The 25,899-nt window shown below is 43.9% G+C and overlaps 2 protein-coding genes across 3 annotated transcripts in view; one reads left to right on the top strand and one right to left on the bottom strand.

The window, feature by feature from the left end:
* RASSF9 (Ras association domain family member 9) overlaps positions 1–25,899 on the bottom strand; it is a 45,002-nt gene that overhangs the window by 11,656 nt on the left and 7,447 nt on the right. The gene's annotated exons all lie outside the window — the stretch shown is intronic.
* LOC128422044 (syncytin-2-like) lies at positions 6,321–14,638 on the top strand. Its single transcript, XM_053405554.1, has 2 exons — positions 6,321–6,772; positions 12,245–14,638. Exon 2 carries the CDS (start codon positions 12,961–12,963, stop codon positions 14,470–14,472), a length of 1,512 nt encoding a protein of 503 aa, XP_053261529.1. The 5' UTR covers positions 6,321–6,772; positions 12,245–12,960; the 3' UTR covers positions 14,473–14,638.

Raw genomic sequence — 25,899 nt, forward strand, 5'->3', positions numbered from 1 at the left:
CAACAACACATTAACACGGAAATAGGATGAAACGGACTTATGGGTGAACACATGGAAAGCTGACACAGACCAGAAACAGACTGATTCATTCATCCTTAAGCATTATTAGATATTTCATATAAGGCTGATGCAAATATCTCAGCCTAAGGAGATAATGTAGTAAATTTGAATGGAAGCCCAGTAGGCAAGGTAGAAATCCATGAATAGTTACAGAGAAGATAAAATAGGAATGTAAGAAGAGGTTGCCTTGTACTTTTATAATTTCCTGGCAGTCTTCCATGTCTTGATCTGCTTTCCAGAATGGGTAGCGTACCATGGCCTAAGGTGTTTTTGTTTTTTAACAATAATTACACTTCAAAATGAAATTTGGTAGACAATAAGGAGGATTCACTGACACGGCTACAATTCTAAAATAGAATCTCAGTGGCTTATTGTTCCATATTTGATTATGCAAGACAGGGTGAGCCTTGGATGACCATTATGATAATCTGATATGCTGTCCTTTGCTTAACCAGGAGTAGTGTCAACAGCAATTGTTGTTGAAACGAAAGCTATTGCAGCAACAGATGTTCTCAAATTCCAGAAGGCTCCAAGTTCAATCCCTGGCATCTCCACATAGGACTGAGAAAGACCCCTGAAACCCTGGAGAGTCACTGCCAGAGTGTAGACAGTACTGAAGGAGATGGAACCAATAGTCTGATTCAGTATAAGGCAGATTTCTGAGTGTTTACAAAAACTCTGCCACCACAGTAGCTGGATAGGATTGGAAAATGTTTCTGTTGCAGGTTCAATCCTTGGCAAACCATGGAGAGATGGTGCTAGTCAGTGTAAACAATACCAATCTAGGTGGATCTATGGCAGGCTTCCTCAAACTTGGCCCTCCAGATGTTTTGAGACTACAATTCCCATCATCCCTGACTACTGGTTCTGCTAGCTAGAGATCATGGGAGTCGTAGACCAAAAACATCTGGAGGGCTGAGTTTGAGGAACCCTGATCTATGGCCTGACTCAGGAGGATGTCAGCTTCCTATGTTCCCTCTGCTCCTACAGCACATCAATCATGAACCTTGCAGTACCCATGCAAGTAAGGCACTAATCAACAGCTGATGACAATGGGAATGTCAGACAATATCATCCTACTCAGGTTACGCCCCCTCCATATAAAATCCACAAGAATGCAGGTGGGAAATCTCTGTTTAGAGCTTCTTGTGGTCTCGTGGTTAGCAGGCCTAAATGGAGAAACCAGACGCTTCTCAGGAAAAGGCCTCAGGTTTTTGAGATGCTCTGAGTTACACACAGAGACATACAAGTTCAGAACACAGACTGCAACACGCATCTAGTTATATATGTCAGAGAGGAACAAGCCCTGCTTCAAGAGGGATGAAAGCCACATGGCTAAGAAAGACTGAAAGCTACAGTAGCACACAGGAGGCAACAGCATCAACAGACCATTCACTCAGTAGGAAAGAAAAGACTTTGTGAAACAGGCACTGTGGATTTGAGCTCCACTGCTGAGATGCCAATGCATCATTCACAAGGCAAAACCCAACTTTTTGGAGTGCTGACAGCAAAAATACAGTGGTGCCCCGCAAGACGAATGCCTCGCAAGACGGAAAACTCGCTAGACGAAAGAGTTTTCCGTTTTGGAGGTGCTTCGCAAAACGAATTTCCTATGGGCTTGCTTCGCAAGATGAAAATGTCTTGCGAATTCCTGCGGGGTTTTTTTCCTCCCCCCCCTTTTTCTAAGCCGTTAAGCCACTTATCCGCTTATCTGCTAAGCCGATAAGCCGCTAAAAGCCGCTAATAGTGCTAATCCGTCAATGGGCTTGCTTCACAAGACGAAAAAACCGCTAGATGAAGAGACTCGCAGAATGGATTCTTTTCGTCTTGCGAGGCACCACTGTAACATTAATTTCTTCAACAGGTAATAGAAGGCAGAGGCCCATGGATGCAGGATGGGGAACCTGTAGCCCTCCAGATGTTGTTGGGGCTCCCACCATTCCAAGCTAGCAGGACCAAGTGTCAGGGATGATGGGAACATCATCCAGGAACATCTGCAGAGCCACAGGTTCCTAGCCCTGCACTAGAGCAACTCATAAACTATAGAGCAGACAGAAGAATGCCTTATGATATGATTATGTGTATTCTCCTAGCCAATGACACAACCCCTTGCCATCCTCTCACTTACCAATTCCATATAGAACAGAACTGAAGCAGAAGAGGATTTAGGAGTGATTGTATCTGCCCCAGCCTGCACAACTCTGGATTTATTATCATTTGCGGTCATTTGGTTTCCTTTACCGCTTCTTTCATGTAAAGCATGCTATTAATTCAAAACTTAGCAAGCAGTGCCATGAAACTGTAATATCTCAAACATCTGTTCTTTGTCATCTCACATTTCAGAAAATTAAGTCAGTAAGATCTAATATCATATGGTCTTTTCAGGCAAATTACATCATAATTCTTTAATTATAGCTAATCCTGGTAATACCCAACAAAGAAGCTCTGAACTTAGCTTCTGCTTGTTCAGTAACCATTTAATACTATAAGGGGTTGTGTTTCTTTGTTCTTCTGTCCAAAAATGGAGCTTATGTAAAAATAATGATTATTAATAATGAGTTGCCTCATTACATATGTTTGCATTAAGAAATAAGCAGCTTCCATTGCCATTTGAGGACTGATTCTACATGTTCAGAAATATAATATGGTGTGGCTCTCCTAGGACTGGGCCATTTCAGAATGCATTTCTACAAGACGAAAACGAAGCCATCAAGGTAAGGAGTACTTGTCAAACGTTGTGTCTGAACTGAAGAGAAGACAACATGTATGTATTGCTATGTAAATAGATGTTAATGGGAAGCAAAGGTCTTCTGGCGAGTCCCAGCTCGGAAACCTGTTAAGTTGGAAAAGAGAGGGACCGAGAGAAGACACATAAACTACATGTATTGTTCAATCACCACTGAGTAACAAGAAGCAGCTAGTGATGGGTGGGGAATCCATGCACAGTCAGATTCTCACTCTTGTACAGATTTACATATATGAGGTGGTCCAATGGCTGCCTGTCCATCTTCTTCAAAAAGTAATTTCAGCCACCTAACAGCAGCTACCTAGTGTGTGGGGCTCCTCTTCTTCATGTGTGTTGAAATCAGTACAGCAAATCCCACGGGGATTAACAGGTCTTGATGATATGTCTCACACGCTTGCAGAAATGTAGCATATTTTATGTGCATTTTACATTCAAATCTCCCTTAGAGTTTTTGGGGGAATTCAACAACAACAAAATAAAATGTATATAAAATACATAAAATTCCCCATGAGTGATAGAACACCATCACTTAATTGGTCTTGCTACATTGATTTCAATATGTGCAAGAGCAGGAGACCCATTTGCTAGTTAGATGCTTCTAGGCTGCTGTACTTACTTTTTGAACACAGATAGGAATCTATTGGACCCACCTGGCAAGCAGGTGGGAATTCCCCCTTTATTTTGTACATTACATTTGTGTAGATTTCTAAAGAATTATACAGATTTGTCCTCAGAAACCCGCACAGCAATGGGATGAATTGGACTTTATTCCTGTTCTGTGATGAGCTGAATTTTAATTTAATTTTATTATTTATTAAATATATTCATCGCTTGTCACCCAAAGGTCTCCAGGCAACTCACAGCAAAGAAAAATTTACAATATATAATACCATAGTGTATCATACAACATAAACACCCATGGAAAAACAAAAAAGCACACATACCAGCTTTATAAATATAGTCGTACCTTGGTTCTTGAATGCCTTGTGACTCAAACGTTTCGGCTCCCGAACGCCGCAAACCCGGAAGTGAGTATTCCAGTTTGCGAACATTTTTTGGAAGCCGAATGTCCGATGCGGAACCCGCACCAATTGGAAGCTTCACCTTGGTTTTCGAACATTTTCAGAAGTCGAACGGACTTCTGGAACAGATTCCGTTTCAGAACCAAGGTATGACTGTAGTAGCAAAAAATAGTAATACAGTGGTACCTCGGGTTAAGAACTTAATTTGTTCTGGAGGTCTGTTTTAGCCTGAAACTGTTCTTAACCTGAGGTACCACTTTAGCTAATGGGGCCTCCCGCTGCCACTGCACCGCCAAAGCACGATTTCTGTTCTCATCCTGAAGCAAAGTTCTTAACCCGAGGTACTATTTCTGGATTAGCGGAGTCTGTAACCTGAAGCGTCTGTAACCTGAAGCATCTGTAACCTGAGGTACCACTGTAATACTCAAATAATAAACAAAGCAATGCTTTGATCCACTAGCAAATAAACAAAACCTCAGCCTCCTCCTAGTCCAAAAACCATGCACATCAAACCAGCAATTTTTCCCATTTAACTTCCCCACCCCACCCTGAAGTCTGGTGTTGAGGCCAGTTGTTACAAAGCAGTGGTCAGTGTCCTCCAGGGATGGTCTGTCATCTCTCCTCTCCCTTCAGGGGACAGCAAAGCAGGAAGGTGGTAACAAAGGTTTTTCCTGCTTTGCAGTTGACCCAGCTACTTCTCCTCTCCTGCTTCAATCTTGGCCCCCCCCCCAGAGGCAGCCCAAACAGATCTGGCGTTAGGACTCGTCTCTCTTAAGCTCAGGTGCTGCAGCTTCAGTGCCAACCCCCACCCCAGATAGTATAGTATACTAACTAGCTGCCGTTTAAAGTAAAGTTTATAAGATGAGATCACTTCTATTTTCAATCTGTAGAAATCAAAGACATTTTCAGGTCTGGCTTTCCCCCTGGAGTTTTCCCTATTTTTTATACTGCAAAAACTAAATAAATATGGATTTATCAAAGGGCCTTAAGGCAGAGCTGTTCAAGTTATGACTGCATTTTGTTTGAAACTCAAAGCTTTTCAAGCTCCATGCTTATGGGTTGGTGAAACTTAGGTATGCTGGGGATATTGTTTGTTATGGTATTTTCACTTTCATGCTGGAGGTAAAAAAGAGCTAAAATGAAAAATCTAAGGGAGAGAGAGAGAGAGAGAGAAAGAAAGAGAGAGAGAGAGAGAGAGAGAGAGAGAGAGAAAGAAAGAAAGAAAGAAAGAAAGAAAGAAAGAAAGAAAGAACATGTACACACACAGAGAGACTGAATACCCACATTACTATCTTAGCTTCTTTCCAGCAAGTTCTGGTAGCATACAGATGAAGAAGATACAGTGGTACCTCAGGTTAAGTACTTAATTCATTCTGGAGGTCCGTTCTTAACCTGAAACTGTTCTTAACCTGAAGCACCACTTTAGCAAATGGGGCCTCCTGCTGCCACCACGCCACCGGAGCACAATTTCTGTTCTCATCCTGAAGCAAAGTTCTTAACCTGAAGCACTATTTCTGGGTTAGCGGAGTCTGTAACCTGAAGCGTATGTAACCTGAGGTACCACTGTAATCACATTTGCCATACTCATTTTAGATACCTTATGATGGAGATGCAGGAATCAAACAGGTACCGTATGTGAACAACTTCTCCAGCTGCCTGGATCAAGCACACAAGCCATGGTTCTCTAATCTGTGATGACCTTTGTGCTCTGAGGCTAATGCAACATCTCAGCGGATAGAATGTTCAAAGCCCACAATGTCCAAGTTGCCTCAGATGCTGTGAATCTTGGTAGCAAAGTTCATCTATTTCTGGCCTATCTCGAACAATCAAACAGCACTGCAAACGTACAGATGAAATAACCTGTTGTTTGATAGGAAAGAGTATTTTCCATGGTCTGTTGGAGCACTATGACCAAAGAGCAATGAACTAAGGAGAACCGTGATGCATAACTGAATCTGGATTTCATTGCTTGAGAACACATACCCCAAATACTTTACAGGGATAAAGCTTGAACAAATAGTCGGCCTGAAAGGAGTTAGTCTGAACAAAGCACTGACCTTTGATGCAGTATGTTCCATGTTAGGTTGCTATCTGGGCAGTTACTCCAGGAAACTGACATGTTTGCACTTCAACATTTCAATATCGTTTACGCAGCATAACATAGTAGCTCAACCAAAGCACATTCACAAAGGACTCAGCAAAGAAGTTAGTCATGAAGGAAGGGACGGTTTAGCTCTGTAGCAATATAGATTGCCTGAGCAAGCTTTGGCTTTAGATTCCAATAAAGATTGCTTAAGCAGGTTTGGCTTGTGACACTGGTCAAGTAAAGAATAAGAGGAGCCACGTAGGCTCAAAAGACAGGGAAATGGGTAAGGAACGTGCTTAACGTGATTATCCTCCTAAGGTGTGCCTATAGGTTGGCAATTGGTGATTGGTGGAAGGAAGGTGTACCTATAGGTTGGCAATTGGTGATTGGTGGAAGGGAGGTGTACCTATAGGTTGGCAATTGGTGATTGGTGGAGAAATGTGTACCTACAGTATAAGAATGCCTGCCAAATGCCATGTATTTACAGCCAGTCTTTCAGAATTTATTCTGCTGGTTGTCTCTGTGCACAGATAATAAACTGCTTTTCTCCAAAGAAGATTTTGCTTTCCTGGTACTTTTGTTCCCTCCAAGGTCCGGGGATGGCGTGGCTGATGGATCCCTAGGTAAATAAGGCTTCATTTCTTTGGGGGCTCGTCCGGGATAAGCCCCCTCCCCAAATACGGACCGGAGGGCCAGGCTCAACCAAGGTGAACAGCTCAGCAGCGTTTGCAGGCTTCAGCGCGCACCCCGCCTGTTTCGTGGGGGAAGCCGGCCACACTGTCCTGTAGTGGAGACATCTTGTTGAGGGAGAAAAACAAAGAGGACGGCGCCGAGGGGACAGGTCCGCAGCGGAAAACGGTAAGCCCAAGGGAAAAGGGCGTGGGCCCAAGGGAAAAGGGCGAGGCCTGATCAGCCTCAACTGGTTGTGCAGTAGAGTGCCGCCAGTAAGGTTTGGTAAAAAGGGAAACAGGGGGAAATTATTTTGGTGTATTTAGTGTGTTACATGTTGAAATTATATTGGTGTGTTTTGTATGTTGTATGTTGCATGTCAGATACTCTAGTGACTGAATTGTCAAGTGTGGGCCAGGGCTTAGTGTCCCCCTTGGCCGAGCGATTGTAGGGCTGTAGTGTGTGGAGTGTGAAAGAATTTACAACCTGTTAGGAGCAGAGTATCTGGAAAAAAAAAAAAAAAATGGGGTCTGGGGCAAGCCAATGTAGTCCTCTGGAATGTTTTTTAAACAACTGGAAAGCAGCCACAAAGCATGATGATTGGGGAATCAAATTGAGAAGACAGAGGATGAGGACATTGTGTGAAGTTGATTGGCCCCAACAAACTAATTGGCCATCGGAGGGCAGTCTTAATTTGCAACTAATCAGCCCACTATATCAAAATATCTTGAATGTCCACCCAGACCAGATCCCTTATATTTCTACTTGGAAAACCAATGTAGAAAAGAACCCACCGTGGTTGAAAGCCTGCCGAGGCGACGCCCCACAAAGTACAGTTTGTGCAGTTCGACCGGCAGGGAAGTTAGAAAGGCCCCCAGTGATACCAGACCCAGAAGATGAGGAGGGAGGAATTATTAAACCACCTCCACCCTATGCTCCACCAACTGCCCCTCAGGCAATTCCACCAGGCCCAGGTCCCCAGGCACTGGGAGGAGCTGGCCCCCAGCCCAAACCCAAGACTGATGAGTCAGAAGGAGAAGAGGATGATGAGGATGAAGAGTTTGTAGAAAGATTAGTCAAGCTGACAAATAATAACAAGACATGGACAGAGGAGCAGGCAGAACGTTTAAGGAAGTATGTGGAACCTTATGCAAAAGAAGTGGATGTCAGCCACTATTTGTTAAAGGCAGCGGAATGTACAGGGCAACATAAAAGGAAGTGGCAGAGAGAGTGGGGAAGGGCGGCGAAAAGAGTGACCCTCCATAGGGCACATAAAGCACAGAAAAAGGGCGCGGCCAGAGTGATGCCTCTGCGTAGAGTGTATGACCCTCCGGCCCCTGCGGGACCTAACGGGGTGGTGCCCAATAGAACTTATACAGTTCAACATGTCCCCTTCTCTAGTGCAGATGTTTGTAATTGGAGGAACCAAAACCCTTCATTTGAGGAAAACCCAGCAAAAATAATAAAGCTGTTTGAGGGAATTTTCAAAACCTACAATCCGACTTTTGATGATGTGCAATATTTGATGGATGCCCTGCTAACTACAGAAGAGGCTAGGCGAATTCATGCTGAAGCCCGAGCACACATGAGAGCGCAGGGGGCAGGAGATCAAGCTGTTGCAACAGGATATCCTGAAAATACACCGAATTGGGATTATCAGACCACTGAGGGGCAAAACGCCCTCACCACTTATCGCCAGAATGTCTTAAATGGCATGAGAAGGGCAGCCAGGAAGCCTACTAATTTTGCCAAGATCAGGGAGATAATGCAAGGGAGTGAGGAGCCCCCAGGCGCCTATCTGGAAAGACTGAAGGAAGCCTACCGCCAGTATACCCCTGTGGACCCAGATGAGGCTGTCAATGCCCCTATCATAAAAACTGCCTTTGTAGCTCAGGCAGCACCCGATGTCCGCCGAAAAATCCAGAAACACGAGGCTTTCATGGGCCACACCCTTGAGTGGATGCTAGAATTGGCTCAAACCACTTATAATCAGAGGGAGGAAGAGGCACAAAAGAAGAAAGAGAAATATCAAGCAAAAAAGTTGATGGCATTACAGGCTACCACACCCACCCCTCATAAAAGAGGAAGCACCCAGGGAGGAGGACAAGGCCGTCTGGGGAGGAACCAGTGCGCCATCTGCTGGCAGGAAGGGCACTGGAAAAGAGAATGCCCACAGGCTCACTTAGATGGAAGAGGACGAGGAGAACGAGTCCCAGGGCCAAACCCCGTGGGATCTGGACAGGAACTGAGACCCTGGACATTGGCGAATGTTGGCAGGGGTAGAGGACAAGGACAGGGACCCCCCTGGCACCCCCCAACCCAAAGACAGCCCGGCGCAATGAGCCTGAGAGAGAAAGAAGAAGAATATTAGGACAGACCGGGCCCAGCTGATTTAGGTTCCCGTGAGCCCATGGTCAAAATACAAACAGGGAGCCGAACCATCCCCTTCATGGTTGACACCGGAGCCGCCCACTCTGTTTTGCCAGTACCAGTATCCAAGCCCACCAAGCAAACAATTAATATAATAGGAGCTACAGGCAAATCACAAAGAGCCCCATTCCTGCAATCTGTTGCTTGTAGCTTGGGCGGTCAAGTGGTCCAACACAAGTTTTTGTATATACCGGAGTGTCCCATCCCATTATTGGGCCGAGACCTGCTATCAAAATTACAAGCCCAGATTTCTTTCCAACCAACGGGAGAAGTAACAATGACCACAGGGCCAGCAGGGGAATTCTCCTTAGAGGTACCCTTAAGGGAACATTGGCGCTTAATGATGGTAAAAGAAGAGGAGGGGATTATTTCAGAGGACCTCCTGCAAGAAGTTACCCCTGATGTGTGGGCAGAAAGCAACCCGCCCGGAATGGCAAAGAACATCCCACCTATAATAGTCAAGCCCAAGCCATTCGCCAACCCTGTGGCTGTGAACCAATATCCTATCCCCCGAAGAGCTGCGGAGGGAGTATGGGTACATTTGGAACGGTTACTTCGCCATGGCATCCTGAGACAGTGTCAATCTCAGTGGAACACCCCACTCTTGCCGGTGAAGAAGGAAGATGGCACGTACCGTCCAGTCCAAGACCTTCGATTGGTCAACCAGGCCGTGGAAACCCTCCACCCCAATGTGCCCAATCCTTACACGCTGCTGAGTCTAATACCTCCTACTGCATGTTGTTTCACAGTATTGGACTTGAAGGATGCATTTTTCTGCTGCCGCCTGGCAGAGGAAAGTCAGCCCCTGTTTGCATTTCAATGGACAGATCCAGGAACAGGCACCAGGGTGCAATACACGTGGACAAGGCTTCCACAAGGCTTCAAGAATTCTCCAACCCTTTTTGGGGTAGCATTGGCATCGGACTTGTCTAGCTTCCCCACCAGCCCACGCAGAGTCTTGTTGCAGTACGTGGATGATCTTCTTTTGGCTTGTTCAGACAAAGACACGTGTATGGAAGCCACCAAGGACTTGCTGAACCATCTGGGTGAAGCGGGATACCGAGTATCTAAGAAAAAAGCCCAAATATGCCAACCTACCGTGAAATATCTTGGATTTGATATATCTTATCAGCAACGGACCCTAAGGGAAGAGAGGAAGCAAGCCATTACCCAGATTCCAAAACCAAAAAATCGCAGAGAACTTCGTGGCTTTCTGGGATCGGCAGGATTCTGTAGAATATGGATACCAGACTACAGCACAATTGCCAAGCCTCTGCACGAATCAACCAGAGGGACGGAAAAGGACCCCTTTGTGTGGGGAGAAGAGCAGCAACAGGCCTTCCAGGATTTGAAAAGGGCATTGCAACAAGCACCAGCGCTGGGTATCCCAAATCCAGAAAAGCCTTTCTCCCTGTTTGTGGATGAAGACCAGGGAACAGCAAAGGGAGTGCTATGCCAAAAACTGGGAAGCTGGCAACAGCCTGTGGCATACCTATCTGAGCGCCTGACACCTACAGAACAAGGTTTACCGCCATGTATGAGAGCAGTTGTGGCAGTAGCTACCCTACTGAATAAGGCAGACAAATTTACTTTTGGCCAAGACACTGTTTGTGTGACCCCGCATGCAGTCCCAGCTCTGCTCGACATGAAGGGTACCTATTTCCTCTCCCAAGCAAGGATGAGAAAGTGCCAGATGCTGTTGTTGCACCCGCGTTTGAAGTTCCAGGTTACTACCGCCCTCAACCCAGCTACCCTGTTACCGGTAGGAGAAGGTGAGGAGCAGACGCACGATTGCATTGAAGTGATGGATGAAGTATATTCCAGCAGACCTGACCTAAAAGATGAGGCAAACCCCCACTGGCCTTCATGGTTTGTAGATGGAAGCAGCTTTGTTGAGACTGGACAGCGGAAAGCAGGCTATGCAGTGGTAGCCCTGGAAGACCAGGTGATCGAAGCAAAATCACTCCCGCCTGGAACATCGGCCCAGCTGGCAGAGCTAACTGCGCTTACCAGAGCCCTGAACCTGGCAAAGGGACAGGAGATAAACATTTATACAGATTCTAAGTATGCATTCCTGACTTTACATGCCCATGGAGCCTTATGGAAAGAAAGAGGTTTGCTTACCTCCAGAGGAAACCAGGTGGCCCACCCACAAGCTCTATTGAACCTTCTGGATGCTGTATGGGAGCCCGAGGCAGTGGCAGTTATCCATTGCTATGGCCACAAGACTGGACCAGGGGAAGTGGCCAGAGGAAACCGATTGGCAGACAGAGTAGCCAAGGAAGCAGCCCAAGAACTGGCCCCCGCCTCGGTTATTGGAGCACTGGTCCCAGAAGAGATTTTAAGCACCGCTGACAAGCCAGCTTACACAAAGCAGGAAAAGGACACTGCAGACGCCCAGGAACTGACATTGTCCAAAGAAGGATGGTACCTTACCCATGATGACAGGATATGGATTCCAGAGTCTCTTTCTCGGCAGATAATTCAGAGATATCATGGTTCAACCCACATAGGACCCGATGCTACAACCAAGCAGCTGGGGAAGTGCTTCTATATAGCCCACCTCTACCAACTGGCAGCCCAGATCTCCAGGAAATGCCTGCTATGCCAAAAGAATAATCCCAGAGCCGGACCACTGGCTCCCCCAGGGAGTCAGCATAGTGGAACTGCACCTATGGAAGATCTTGTCGTGGACTTTACTGAATTACCCCGTTGTGGACTACACCGCTACCTGCTGGTGGCAGTGTGCACCTACACCGGATGGGTCGAAGCATGGCCAACAAAGACTGAAAAGGCATTTGAAGTAACCAGGTGCCTGCTTAGGGAAATCATCCCTCGCTATGGATTGCCAAGGTCCATAGGATCTGATAATGGACCAGCATTTGTTCACGCAGTCCTACAGGGACTGGTAAAGGCGCTCCAGATCAACTGGAAGCTGCATACTGCTTATAGACCCCAGAGTTCTGGAAAGGTAGAGAGAATGAACAGAACTCTAAAGAATCAGCTGTCCAAGCTGACGCAGGAGACCGGGTCTAATTGGGTGGCCATGTTGCCCTTGGCATTGCTCAGGGTCCGCAGCCTCCCGTCAAAGCGGACCCATTTGTCACCATTTGAGGTTTTGTTTGGGAGACCAGTCCCCTATGTTAGAATGTTAACTCCATATGCTAGCCAAGATATGCAATTGAATAACTATGTACAGTCACTCTCCCAAGTTCTCTCCTGTTTCAACAGGTGGACCCAGGCTCGCACCCCATGTGTGTTAACTGAACCGTTCCATCAGTTCGAGCCAGGTGATGAAGTGTGGGTGAAAGACTGGCAGCGAGCCCCCCTACAGCCTTGCTGGAAGGGACCATACACTGTGCTACTTTCTACACCTACTGCTGTGAAGGTTGCTGGCATCACCCCGTGGGTCCACCATACTCGAGTGAAGAAAGCTATTTCAGACTGGACAGTTACACCAGATCCAGAGAACTCCCTCCGGCTGACTATCGCCAGACGCCTGGCAGACGACCGCTCTGCTGATATCACACCGGAAGCTGATATCTCTACGCACAGCTGAAGAATTGGATGGGAGGGGCGCCCACCGGGAGCGCCTCCAACGTTCCAGCCTTGCAGCCTTTGTCCCCTGATAACGTCCAGAACCCTGAACGAACTTTAGTATGCATTATATGGTATGAGGAGGAAGCAGTGGGGATTTTGACACCAAGCATTTGCAGTTTACAGGCGGCTACCTATTCGTGTGGGTGTGTAGTGGCCCATCCACCGTGGGTACCCTCTCCTTGGGGGGCAAGGTTATCCTCCACCCATCAGGGGTACCATCATCCCCCGGGGATTGAGGAGTTTTATCTCCACACCATAGGGTTTGACGCTTGGAGGTATCCCCGACCTTGTTTCCCTAACCAACTTGAGCGTCCGGATAACCCCAACCCCCTTTCCAGACCCATACCATGACTGATCTGTGGTGGGGAGAGCCCTGGCATTCTTGGGGTTGGTGGGTGGGAGTTATCTCAACTGCCCTTGTCACGTGGATGTGTCTCTTTTTTTGCTGGCACGAGCGCCATAGAATTTGCGGGAAGAAGCGTCCCTCCTCCATCCCACTGACAGTTCTCCTTCTCTTCCTAGTTGGGGAACCCGCCTGCGCTCTGGCCCAGGGGGAAGTAGGGTCCTGGATCTCCCAGGTAAACATTACCCGTATCATGGTCACGCGGGGCATCCACAACCCTTACAACCGCTGGCTGCAAACGGCAGAAATGGTAGCTAAGGAGGAGAATAGGACCCGTTGCCTTGTTTGTGCCTTGGGACCTCTGGATGCGGCTGGGGGCATGCCCCTGCTTCCGTTGCCTCTTAATCGGACCCGAATCCAGTATACTGGAAGTAAATTCCAGTGGGGCCCATACTGGAATCATCCCTATCCCCTCCGTGTTTATCGGATTCCCGGATGGTTCTGTGTCAACCAGACCAAAAATGCCACCCTTGGACACAATATAACTTTTACTGGGCGCTCCTCATGCAAGTGTACGTGTAACCCCACTGATACCACTGAGTGTGGCGGAGCCTGCACCAATTTAAATCTTTTAGCTTTTAGTTCTATGGGTGACCATATGGCCACCCAGAACAAGGATCCTGTATATTGGATTTGTGGGACAAAGGCTTTCCACCACCTCCCCAACGGTTGGTGGGGCAATTGTTATCCAGCCTTCCTTTTACCCCCCATGTGGCTGCTCCCTACCACCTTATTTCCCCATCGCAATCACAGATCTGTTGATATCACGAATATAGCCTCAGGGAGCAAGCAGACGTGGGGAAAGGATGAATGGCCACCTGAGCGAATAATTGCCCACTATGATCCGGCCTCCTGGAACCCTGGTGAGTTAGTAGCAGGTGCCAGAGAGCCCATGTACAATCTAAATCGCATAATCCGACTCCAGGCAGTAGTAGAGATTGTGGCCAATGCAACGGCCACCGCCCTTCGCCTTGTTGCTACCCAGCTGGATGAGACCCGCACTGCTGTCCTCCAGCTGCGTTTGGGAATGGACTTTATTCTGGCCAAACAAGGAGGATTTTGTGCTGCCCTCAACCTGACTGGTGGAGCATGCTGCTTCAATATTTCAGATCATGGTGAAGCCATCCGTAATCTAGCCGCAAGTATTGAGAAGGTGGCACACGTCCCTGTACAAGTGTGGGAAGGATGGAATATGTCTTGGCTAGATAAGCTTTTGCCAAATGGGTGGCTCAGAGGAATGTTTTTTATGCTCTTAGGACCAATTTTATTTTTATTGCTTCTTTGCTTCTGTATTCCCTGCTTGGTGCAATGCTTGCAAAATATGGTGCACAAAACAATGTCGCGCATGATGGGTCCCCGAGTGATAGCTTTGATGCGTGAATACCAGCCTATTGCCTTGGACGAGCCAGAAGGCTGTCCAAAAGAAGAGGAGGGAATGAAGGAAGGGACGGTTTAGCTCTGTAGCAATATAGATTGCCTGAGCAAGCTTTGGCTTTAGATTCCAATAAAGATTGCTTAAGCAGGTTTGGCTTGTGACACTGGTCAAGTAAAGAATAAGAGGAGCCACGTAGGCTCAAAAGACAGGGAAATGGGTAAGGAACGTGCTTAACGTGATTATCCTCCTAAGGTGTGCCTATAGGTTGGCAATTGGTGATTGGTGGAAGGAAGGTGTACCTATAGGTTGGCAATTGGTGATTGGTGGAAGGGAGGTGTACCTATAGGTTGGCAATTGGTGATTGGTGGAGAAATGTGTACCTACAGTATAAGAATGCCTGCCAAATGCCATGTATTTACAGCCAGTCTTTCAGAATTTATTCTGCTGGTTGTCTCTGTGCACAGATAATAAACTGCTTTTCTCCAAAGAAGATTTTGCTTTCCTGGTACTTTTGTTCCCTCCAAGGTCCGGGGATGGCGTGGCTGATGGATCCCTAGGTAAATAAGGCTTCAGTCAAAATTATTCTTTAAAACCACCCTGATTCTGCACACATTTAGGCCATGTTCACACCATACATTTAAAGCACTATGATACCACTTTGAACAGTCATGACTTCTCCCAAAGGATTCTGGGACTGTAGTTTATTAAGGGTTCTGAGAGTTGTTAGGAGAACTTTATCCCTCAAAACTACAAAGTTCCCTGTGAAGAGGGATCGGTTGTTAAAAAACCAATCTGAGAATTGTAGCTCTGGGAGAGGAAAAGAGGTTTCCTAACAACTCTCAGCCCCCTTAACAAACTACAGCTCCCAGAATTCTTTGGGGGAGCCATGATCGTTAAAGTGATATCATAGTGCTTTAAATGTATGGTGTGAATGTGGCCTCAGAAACAAGTCCTACTGTTTTCCACAGAACTTCCAAGTATGTGACTAAGAATGGAATGGGGACATTTAAGAATAATTAAAATCTTGGCCTAAAAATCTTCCTGGAGGTAAAAAAATTAAATAAACGAGTAATTACTGAGAGACCACATGATTAATTATAATTTAGTTTTTAGGATAACTGACTGATGAAAGAAGTGAGCAATGGAACAGCTACATATTTTGCCATGATAAATCAAAATGGATTGTATCTAACCAAGCTTTCCTCAAAGTAGACTTACTAAAAATGAATGAACGTAAGTTAGTCATGACTATTAATTTCAATGGGCTTACTCTGACTAGAGCTATTGTATACAATCCAATGTACTAGCAAAATGCTCTGGAAAGCAAAGGGGTTTAGTGGATGGTGAGCTACAGAGTTTGGCCATGTACAGCAGTGCAATATACTGTATGCCAGTATGGCCCCTCTCAGGCTGCCCAGTGTTGGGGCTAGAGATGTGTAGGCTTTTTCTCTTGTGCAACAGAGTCCCTAACCATTCATTTATATGGGATAAAGTAAAGGTGCATGCTCTTTGTGGCTAGAGCTAAGCACACTGTCCTCGCTTCCTCGCAGAGAGAGTAGTTTCTTTTTATTTATTTGCCTTTCCCCCAACAATTGCCAAAGGCTGCATCACATTTCATTTGCCTCATAGAACTTAGGCAGTCAGTATGAGTCAAATGGCTCACCACAAAACTGTGCCAATTGAGACTGCATGCAGGGACATGCTTAACCTTTCAAAAATAAGTCATTGTAGTAGTCAGAGGGCCTGGGACTCTTCTGAGTATGCAGAAGCGGAAACCATTGGTTGCTTCAACAGTCTTGTGAAGACATCAGGATATTATGGGCTTTTTTTGCTTTTATTTGCTTCCTGTGTTTTTATATTGGTTTTAGGTTATGGTTTTGTTTCTTTTGATATATTGTTTCTTTTTCAGACTATACACTGCTTAGAGTTTTTAAGAATGTGAAATGGTTGACAAATTCTTTTAAATACATGTAAGTAAATAGGAGTATGGATGAAGAATAAGCTAAGCAAATCTATTTTATTTATGTATTTATTATTTCCATTTTTAGATGACTTACTATCTGAAGATCTTGAAGCAGTTTACAATAAATAGAAACACAGGTATGAGTACAATCAAAACCATAGCAAATGATTTACATAAAAACAAAATGGCTACATATACTGTATCAATAAATAGATACACAATGTTGTTCTAAATAAAGTCAGAAACCCCAATGGGTTTATACTCACCCTGCTCATCTCTTATCTCTCACCTGAGAGCACTAAGTTTTATATCAGAGCAGGCTTTTACCCTCATTTGGTGTTATAAACCTACTTCCCTCTATGCAGTCCCAACTACATAATCTTAACAGGCTTGGTGCTGCACAACCTCAGCTCCTGAGAAATCAGCACTGGTAGAAGAAAATAGTAGATTCTTTCCAGAACAGATCCCCCCTCCCAAATTCTCCCCAGTCTAATATAAGTCCTGGGATAGGCTTGCCTGTGATTAACTCAGCTCTTCTGAAATACTGATTTAGATCAAAGAATAGATATGTCACATACAAGGCAGTCATGATAGTTATCATTGACTGTGCAATTACCCCACCATCCTCTCAGCTATATCCAAAGGTGTATAAGGACTGGGATTCACTTATCACATATGCACAGTTTGTAAGGTGCTCTATTAATATGAAGGGGTTTTTTTTAGTGCAGAATTTAAATGGCTTACATTGCAATATTCAGTTTAATTCCTCTAGATAGATATATGCTAAAAACACTGCCCATAGGCTGAGTGCAGTGAGCACTTCTTACACTGATGGTTTTCATTCCAGTAATGGCTCTCGATTTGCAAGTCTACACTGTTAGTACATCTATTCTTCTTCTTTACTTGTCACAAAAAGTTTGTTTACACCATGCATCCTCTACCTTCAGTGTAACGCTGCTGGGGGTTTTCTTTGGTAATTCATACCTGCAGCTGAAATCCAGCCAGCTGTCTGACACGATGAAATTCATTCTTATGTATGCAAAGGCACTGTAAGGTTACTGGCAATCATTCCAAATATCTTATTGCGAAGAAGGCAAAGTGCCAACAGATAAGTTGAGTGCAGTGTCACTCCTATATTGCAGCCTAAACTGCAGCTAAGGAGAGCCTTGGATTTATTTTCTACAAAAGTGCAGGTGGTGGTGGTGCTGCTTTTATGATCCTCCTTTCAGCCTAAGGTCCCAGGACACGTAATTGCAAGAGTAGTTTAAAAAAATGGAGCAAAAAGATATTTTACACAAATAAGTAGGAAGCCTCGGAATTACAATTATAGATTTAATTATAGTCTACACAGACTCCACTAAGGAAAACCAACAACCATTATGCATGTTCTTGCTTGAGGGGAAAAAACAACAAGAAAACTATACATCATATTTCCTCAAACATAGGGCTGGACAGAAAATAGATTGTGGTCTATTAAGCAGTTTCTTAATGGACAAGACAAGAATGATGGACAAGGTGGATCTTCATCTGACCTAGCGCCACACAGTCACACTCCATAACCTATTGTATTGGCTTCCGATCTATAGATGTTTCCAGCAGATGTTTGGGCATTTAGTGTGGTTTCTTTCTTTGCTTTTTCTAAATGAAGTCCTTTATTTATATATATTTTAAAAACAAACAAACCCCAGCTTATATAAATTTTAATCAGATTTTATTTTTCTTACTCATAAATTTAAGGCAGTCAGATGGGTGGGATAATAATAATAATAATAATAATAATAATAATAATGGATTTTCCTATTTTTATCAGAGAAATGGGAATGCTATATGACAATGGCTCTATGTACATCTTCACCATTTGGTGGCATCTCACCATAAAGAAAGTTAGGTAATATGTTTCCCTCACAAGATGATGTAAATCCATCTTCATAATGGGCTCCTGAGATCTGAAGCAATAAAATGTCTTTTGAATTATTATTATTTTTCCCCGTAGCGAAGACAACAAAGAAACTAGTATGCATAAATACACCTGTTCGGACTCCACTCTCATCTCCACCTCAATAAAATCTGGCTGCCTTCCAGTCACCCTTGAATCAGTTAAATTATGTAGGAATGTCTTGTATCAAAGCTGAGGAAAAGAAAATGGATAGGCTCATGCCTAATTTATTTTGAAAGTGACCCAATGGCCCTTCCACCTGCTGGGAGGAAACTAACCAAACCAGTCTTTCCCTTGAAAACAGTCTACGAAAATAAAGCCTTTAGGGACCTGTTACCATATACTATACTGGGGTCCAGGGCAAAGACCTTTCAAAAGCTAACTAGTTTATCCTTCCTTTCCGTTCCTGCCAGCATGGTCCTTTCCTTCCTGAGGCAGCTTCATTTTTCTAGAGGAACGAGTGGACCATCCCTACCAGAGGCAACTCATATTTTCTTATCTCTGTCAAAACACTGTCCCTCTGTTTCCTGTGAGTGTCAAATCTTTACATCACCCATGCTCGAGAAGGGCATGTCAACAGACTGGGGTAGCCAACATGGTTCCCTCTAGTTGTTGTCCGACTCCAATTCCCACCAGACCCAGCCAGCATGGCCCGTGCTCTGGGATGGTAAAGTCCAGAATCATCTGCACCATGTTGGCTATGCCTGAGCTAGGAGCAATAATTACTTAATGGACCTCTGAACCTTCAAAATAATAAACTCAGGTAAAATGATTGTTTGTAGGGTTGCCATATTTCAAACAGTGAAAATCCGGACAAAAACGTTGTTGAGCTTTTTTTAGTTTTGCCCAAAGTTGTTGACTATTTTCTATAAAAACGGCACTGCCGACATGGGTTGCCATCCATCCAGATTTTCCAAGACATTTAGCCAATTTCTGCCTGGACACTACTGATATGTCCAGGAAATTCAGCAACCCTAATTGTGTGGAGCTTCAAGCATTGGGCTTTTGGGGAAGTTTTTCCTAAACATTTTGAGATCCATTGCACCACATGTTCCAACAGACTTCCTTTTGCTGAGCAGGTTTTTAGTTCAGGCCCTAAATTAGGAATCCTGCAAACTAAATCATTACCTACAATCATATGTAATTTCTTTTGCACTCGGTGAATCATTAAGTATGGGGAGACAGCTTATTTACATCTGCTTAACTATACAGTGCTTGGTAATTTGGATGAACCAATCATTACTTCAAGGATACAAGGCTAGGACCTGCTTAACTAGAGCATGGCACCCAACCCCTGCTTGATCCTTTACTCCCTCAAGGAAGGAGTTGCATTTTCTCCTGCAAGCCTTCTATCAGTCTTGCTTTTTCAGAAGGGAAGACAAAATATACCTCCCTTGGCCAGGAAGCTGTTTTCTATCCATGCAGGAAATCCTAGCACATAATTATCACCAACACAAGGAACAATAGGTGTGAGAAGTGCACCTACTCTGCCATCCAGAAACATAGAGATAAATAATAATTAAGGATACATTTCTCTTTAGAATTATATCTTGTTTGCAGTGTTATATAAATTAGCCATCATCTTGGGGAAAACTACTGTTTTGGTTTATGGAAGACTGTCCAAAAAGGACAAGTCTCAGACTGGCTCAGAAGTGTCCACTGTCTTCCCTGAAACAAGCATAGTTCAAAAGTGGTCTAAGTGCAACTCAGAAGATGGAGGTTTTAAAAACAGAAGTTGATTGGCCATCTGTCAGGAATTCTTTAGCTGTGATTCTTGCATTCATAGAATCATAGAATTGTGCAGTTGAAAGGGAGCCGCAGGGTCATTTAGTTCACTCCACTGAACTGCAGGAATCTCAGCTAGATCATACATGACAGATGACAATCAAAACCCTACTTAAAGACCTCCAAAGAAGGAGAGTCCACCATCTCTTGTAGCAGTGTGTTCCACTGTCAAACAGTTCTTACTGTCAGAAGGTTCTTCCTGATGTTTATTCAGAATATCCTTTTTCGTAACATGCATCCATTGGTTCAAGTCTTACTCTCCGGAGCAGAAGAAAACAAGCTTGCTCCACCCTACATGTGATAGCCCTTTAGATATTTGGAGATGGCTATCATATCACCTCTCAGTCTCCTCTTTATAAGGCTAAACATACTCCATTCCATCAACTGCTGCTTAGTAGACCTGGTTTCTAGACCCTTCATCATCTTGATTGCCCTCTTCTTCACACATTTTGGCTTGTCAATATCCTTCTTAAATTGTGGCACTCAGACCTGGACACAGTACTACAGGTGTGGTTTGACTAAGGCAGAATTGAGTAGGACTATTATGTCCATTGATCAAGGCACTTCAATTGATGCAGCCTAGAATAGCACACTGTTGAGTCCCCATTGACAATGTTGGCTTGTGGTCTACTAACATCCCTAGATCCTTGTCATATGTACTATCGGCAATCCAAATGTCCCTCATTTTATATTTGTGGTGCTGGTTCTTCCTACCTAAGTGTAGAACCTTACCTTTGTCTCTTGAAGGCATCTAACTAGGAGACCCTTGGGGTCCCTTCCAATTCTATAGTTCTGTGATTCCATGAAAGTGACTTTCATTTCAACAGATACTATTCATTTAGTAAAAACTATTGAAAGCAGTGACACTCACTCACAAGCAAATGAATGCAACATTCATTTGGTGACATGTTTGCACAGTCTAGTCTTAAAATGAAATCAGACCTTAAATGATATTTACATTCCTAATTCATAAGGATGCTTCAAGAACTGATGTTTTCAGAACATGTGATTACAGAGTTTGCAGATTATGTTTGAAGATTAAGTTTGTGAAATACATTTATGTATTTATCTTATTATTTTGTATATGCCCAAGGAACTTTTTGTCCCTATGATTATTGCCCTGTGAGTAAATAACCAGCTTCTAAATGCACTTATCCTCACAACACCTAAGTGAAGCAATGAAGTGCTGCCTTTCAACCACCATCCCATCTTTACAAAATAAATAAAATAAACTAGGTCAGATTTGCACAGAAGTTTCATGTGCTACTTTTGAAAATGCAGGAAGCTGTGTTGCAGACATACTCCAATTTTTATTTATACTAATAGCAAATTTTCCTTCTAACATTACGCTTTCCCATAAATAATTTGCCCAACTCTTCTGTAGAGTTTCTCTTAGAAGGTGGTATCAACTGCTATGAAGGTACTTCTCTAGGGATAAAAATGCATGAATCAAAAGTGGTTCAAAGTCACAGCTCAGAGTAACTACAGCAGTAGAAGTTACACTACTCAGTCCTGGGTTTAGCCTAACACTCACAGAAAGCTCTTGCAACCTGACAATGTTGATTCCACCCCCCATTCAATGCAATATTGGAAGCAGAGTCGCATTCACTGTGAACTGTAAGGATTTTGCTATCCCTGACCTGAATGTACCAACACATAATTGACTTTCTTCCAGGTTAAGCACAGGTCTCCAGTAGGTGTTTCAGACAACTGCATTGATGATGTATGCATGGAAATTAAGTAGGATGGAAATTACGTAGGTTATCAGGGGTGAGCATTCATCTCTGCACATTGCATAGAAGCAAGGGAAGAAAAAGCACAAGTTCATTCCCTGCATTGCTATTATTATTATTATTTTCCTACATTGCTATTGTTGATTAATTTATATACTGCTCAGTGCCGGAACTTGTTTCTTCTAAGTGGTTTACAAAATATAAATATTAAAAACCAAGCACATAAATTGAATTTAAACCCATGGTTAAAATATACAATAAAGCTGTATGATTTTTAAAAGTAAAAACAGAAGATCTAGTTCAAGGGAGCAGGAATATGCTTACACAGCTGCAAGTGACTGCAGGATGCAAACACAGACTGGGTCCCTCAAATTTCAACAGGGAGGGCATTCAATAGATCTGGTACAATAAGTGGAAAAGGCCACCTTCACATTGCCAATTGGGCCATGGCAACATTAGCAGGGTTCCATTTGCTGACTTCAGTGCCTTTACAGTGTAAAAAGGTAAAGGTAAAGGACCCCTGACAGTTAAGTCCACTTGTGAACGGCTCTGGGGTTGTGGTGCTCATCTTGTTTTACTGGCCGAGGGAGCCGACGTTTGTCCACAGACAGTTTTTCCGGGTCATGTGGTGAGCATGACTAAGCTGCTTCTGGAGAACCAGAGCAGCACACAGAAACACCGTTTACCTTCCCACCGGAGCGACACCTATTTATCTACTTGCACTTTGACGTGCTTTCGAACTGCTAGGTTGGCAGGAGCAGGGACCGAACAACGGGAGCTCACCCCGTCACCGGGATTCGAACCGCCAACCTTCCAATCGGCAAGCCCTAGGCTCAGTGGTTTAGACCACAGCGCCACCCGCAGAAGGGAAATCAGCAGTCCAGAGTATTTTAGCAGTTTATATGTAATTCTCAAGACCTTAAAGCTGGCTCAGTAGCTAATAGGCAGCAAGAGCAGATCCATCAGTACAGGTGTGATGTGTGCCCAGTAAAAGACACCACTCAGCACCCAGGCTGTGGGCATTCTGCAGAAGCCCAATATATAATGCACTACAGAGAATCTCAGAAATATTTCCCCTGTGGGTGAGATTGTGTCCCTGGACCAAGAGTATGGAAGAAATGAACAACAAAAGTACCAAAACAGTAGCCTGGAGTCATCAATGTCACTGGTGGCTCAAGCGGCTGTAGTAATGAGGAGCATCTCTTACCAGTTTAGGCTGGTACATCATCTTTGGCTGTGTCTGGACAGGGACAGCTTAGCCACAGTGACTTGTGTCTTGCTAACCTAATGCCTTGATTACTGCAATGCGCTCTATGTGGACCCACCCCTAGCTGCAGTCTGGAAGCTGAAGCTAGCGTAGAATGCAACAGTTAAGCTAATGAGCCAGGGACATGTAACACCCTTGTTAAAAGACCTGTACTGTGTCAATTAGCTAACAGGCCAGCTTCCAGGTTCTAATATTAATTGACAATTTCTTAACTAGCTAGGGACCAGCTTAGCTGAGAGAATGCCTTCCATATAAAACTGTCTGCTTCCTGCAGTCATTTTCAGTCATCTCCCACAACCTGCAAATGTTCATGGGCAACAACTCACAACAGAGTCTTCCCTGTCATGACACTTAAAAAAATAAATAAATAACCATCTCCCAGACATAAAGCAAACATTAACCCGGCTACACTTTTGATGAACAATGAAAACCTTCCTGTTCATCTTGGTGTGTGCTGGTGTGTGCTGGCAGGCATTGTGGTTTTAAAAATGGTTTTGACTTCCGATTATGTTGGACACCTTTTTTTGGATTTTTAAGTGTATTGTATACCGGTATTTGTTTTGCTGTATACCACTTTGAAATGGTGCTCTTGCTGTGAGAATCGCAGGCAGCCCACACATATTTTAAAATAAATAACCATCAACAACAATATATCCTACTCCTCATTGTATGAAGTGACCTCTATTGAAAATTTCAAGTGAAGCAATCCTACTAGCCATCTGAAACTGTGTTGACCTCTAGCCTCTCTTCACAACTGCCATTGAACATTCATTTCTAAATAAGTGTCTGAGAAGTTTAGAAGTGCTATCTGTTCTTTCTACAGGATTCATAAAGTATACTGTACTTCCCCTACAAGAAAACTGTGGTTTCTTAACTCAAGTGATTATTTCTGAGTAAGTGTTTTATTAGCTTCTATCCAAGCCAGCTCCTTCTCTTTCTCCAGATTATGCAGTCTTATGCTTGAGTCCATTAGTCATGTAATTTAGCCTGCCGGAATGAAATTGTTGCCTGCCTTTCTAAAGTGGTAGATAATTAACTGTTGCAGGGGAAGGTATTTGTGCTTTGCCATTGAAAGAAAACTCTTCCTGGGTAAATGAGTAAGAATCCAGATATTGCTAGAATTTTTTTGCTAACTAGCAGTCTGATCCTGTGCATGCTTTAGTTAAACACCAGTGCAGGCTTGTCCATTAGGACTGATGGGGCACTGCCTTACCAACCTCAGTCTGCCCTCATTTAGTTCTCACCTGCCTGTCTTCTAATTTACAACTAGTCCAGGGGTTCCCTATTGCCAGCTTCTTCCTCCTCAGTCTCAGTGTTGGCCTTGCAGAACTCAGTAGGGAGGAGGATGGGGACAAAACTCAAATTGGTTGGCTCTGCCCATCATTGGCTCAGGCCCCACCTACTGTTAGCACTTCTGCCTTCTGCACCATCAGTCCTAATGGTTACCAGCCACTACTATTAAATTCATAGGGCATTGCATTCAAGAGTATTCTCATGAAGTGGCAGCCAATGAAATGGAAAACCGAGCATGGTTTCATGAGCCATCGTGTATTAAGGACTCCATTTGGGAAGGAACACATGTTTTGCATGCACAAGGTCCCAGGATCAAACTTTGGAACTCGCTGCCTATGGATATCAGGCAAGAATCTTCACTGTATGCTTTTTGGTGCCTGCTAAAACATTCTTGTGTAGACAAGTCTACTCAGATGTTTAGGAAGTTGATGCAAGTTTTAATCTGCTTTTGGTCTATTGCTGTTTTAATTTTTTGGAAGTTTTACATTATTGTTGTTAATTCTTCTTATTGCTAATGTAATTGTTTCATTTTTTTGTAAACCACTTTAAATGGGGGTTGTTTTTTTAACCAAATCAAGTGGTATAGAAATTTTTGTGCAATAAATAAACAGAATCCCTGCAAGGATGGTAGAGAAAGACTTCTGCATGAAACCCCAGACAGCCACTGCCAGTCAGTGGAGACAGTATTGAGTTTGATAGACCAATGGTCTGACTTGATATGAGAAAGCTTTCTGTGTGTTTTGACATGCATGCAGAAAGAGGGGAGTGGAATTGTATCTGCTGGCTCAACCACATCTGATATAACCTATGTGTGCAAGAGTCTGTGAATCCACAATATGTAGGTTTGACAGGGATCACTGAAAGAGAATGTCTCACATTTGCAAACAGAGAGTATGCGTGTACACTCTGCATTCCTCTGAAGAATCTTTATCATGGCTACAGCTTTGGAACTCAGAGTCAGTTTCCCCACCTCTGCTTCACTGCATTGGTTGCCATTTGGCAGGGACAATGACGCCTGTCTGCCTTCTTTAATTAAAGGTTACTAGGAAAATGCAGAATTAATATGATGTGATGGCAGGCATATGGTCCTGTTAGTATGCTGTTTGGATGACTTCTGAGCAAGCACGTACTGGATCAGATTGCTCACTGGCAAGCATTTCTTAGCAATCTCTGGGTACTTACTGATTTAAGCGTCAGAAAGAGTTTTCTCTCAGTGGCAAAGAAAGCACAAGTATTTGTGCCTTAAATGTTAATGATCGACTGCTTTTGGAAAGCAGGCAACAATTTCTTTCTAGTGGAGTAGATTGCATGACTAATGGTATTATATGTAATACTACCTAAGCCAGAGAAAGAGGAAAATTGGGTTAAAGAAGATAAATACTCATATAGGGCTGAAAGCATGTGGACACAGAAGTTATGCTGAATGCATGCTGTGAGTAAGGAAAATGGACCCAATCCTGCAGCCTTTCCATGTATTCATGTTAATGCAAGAAGAGTTTTATGGTACCTTAAAGATTAGTAGAACTATTGT

Source organism: Podarcis raffonei, chromosome 10, assembly GCF_027172205.1.
Source record: "Podarcis raffonei isolate rPodRaf1 chromosome 10, rPodRaf1.pri, whole genome shotgun sequence".
Taxonomy (NCBI): Eukaryota; Metazoa; Chordata; class Lepidosauria; order Squamata; family Lacertidae; genus Podarcis; species Podarcis raffonei.

What these genes read in the sequence shown, in the direction of transcription:
- LOC128422044 (XM_053405554.1), top strand. Translation starts at nt 12,961, where the DNA reads ATGACTGATCTGTGGTGGGGAGAGCCCTGGCATTCTTGGGGTTGGTGG.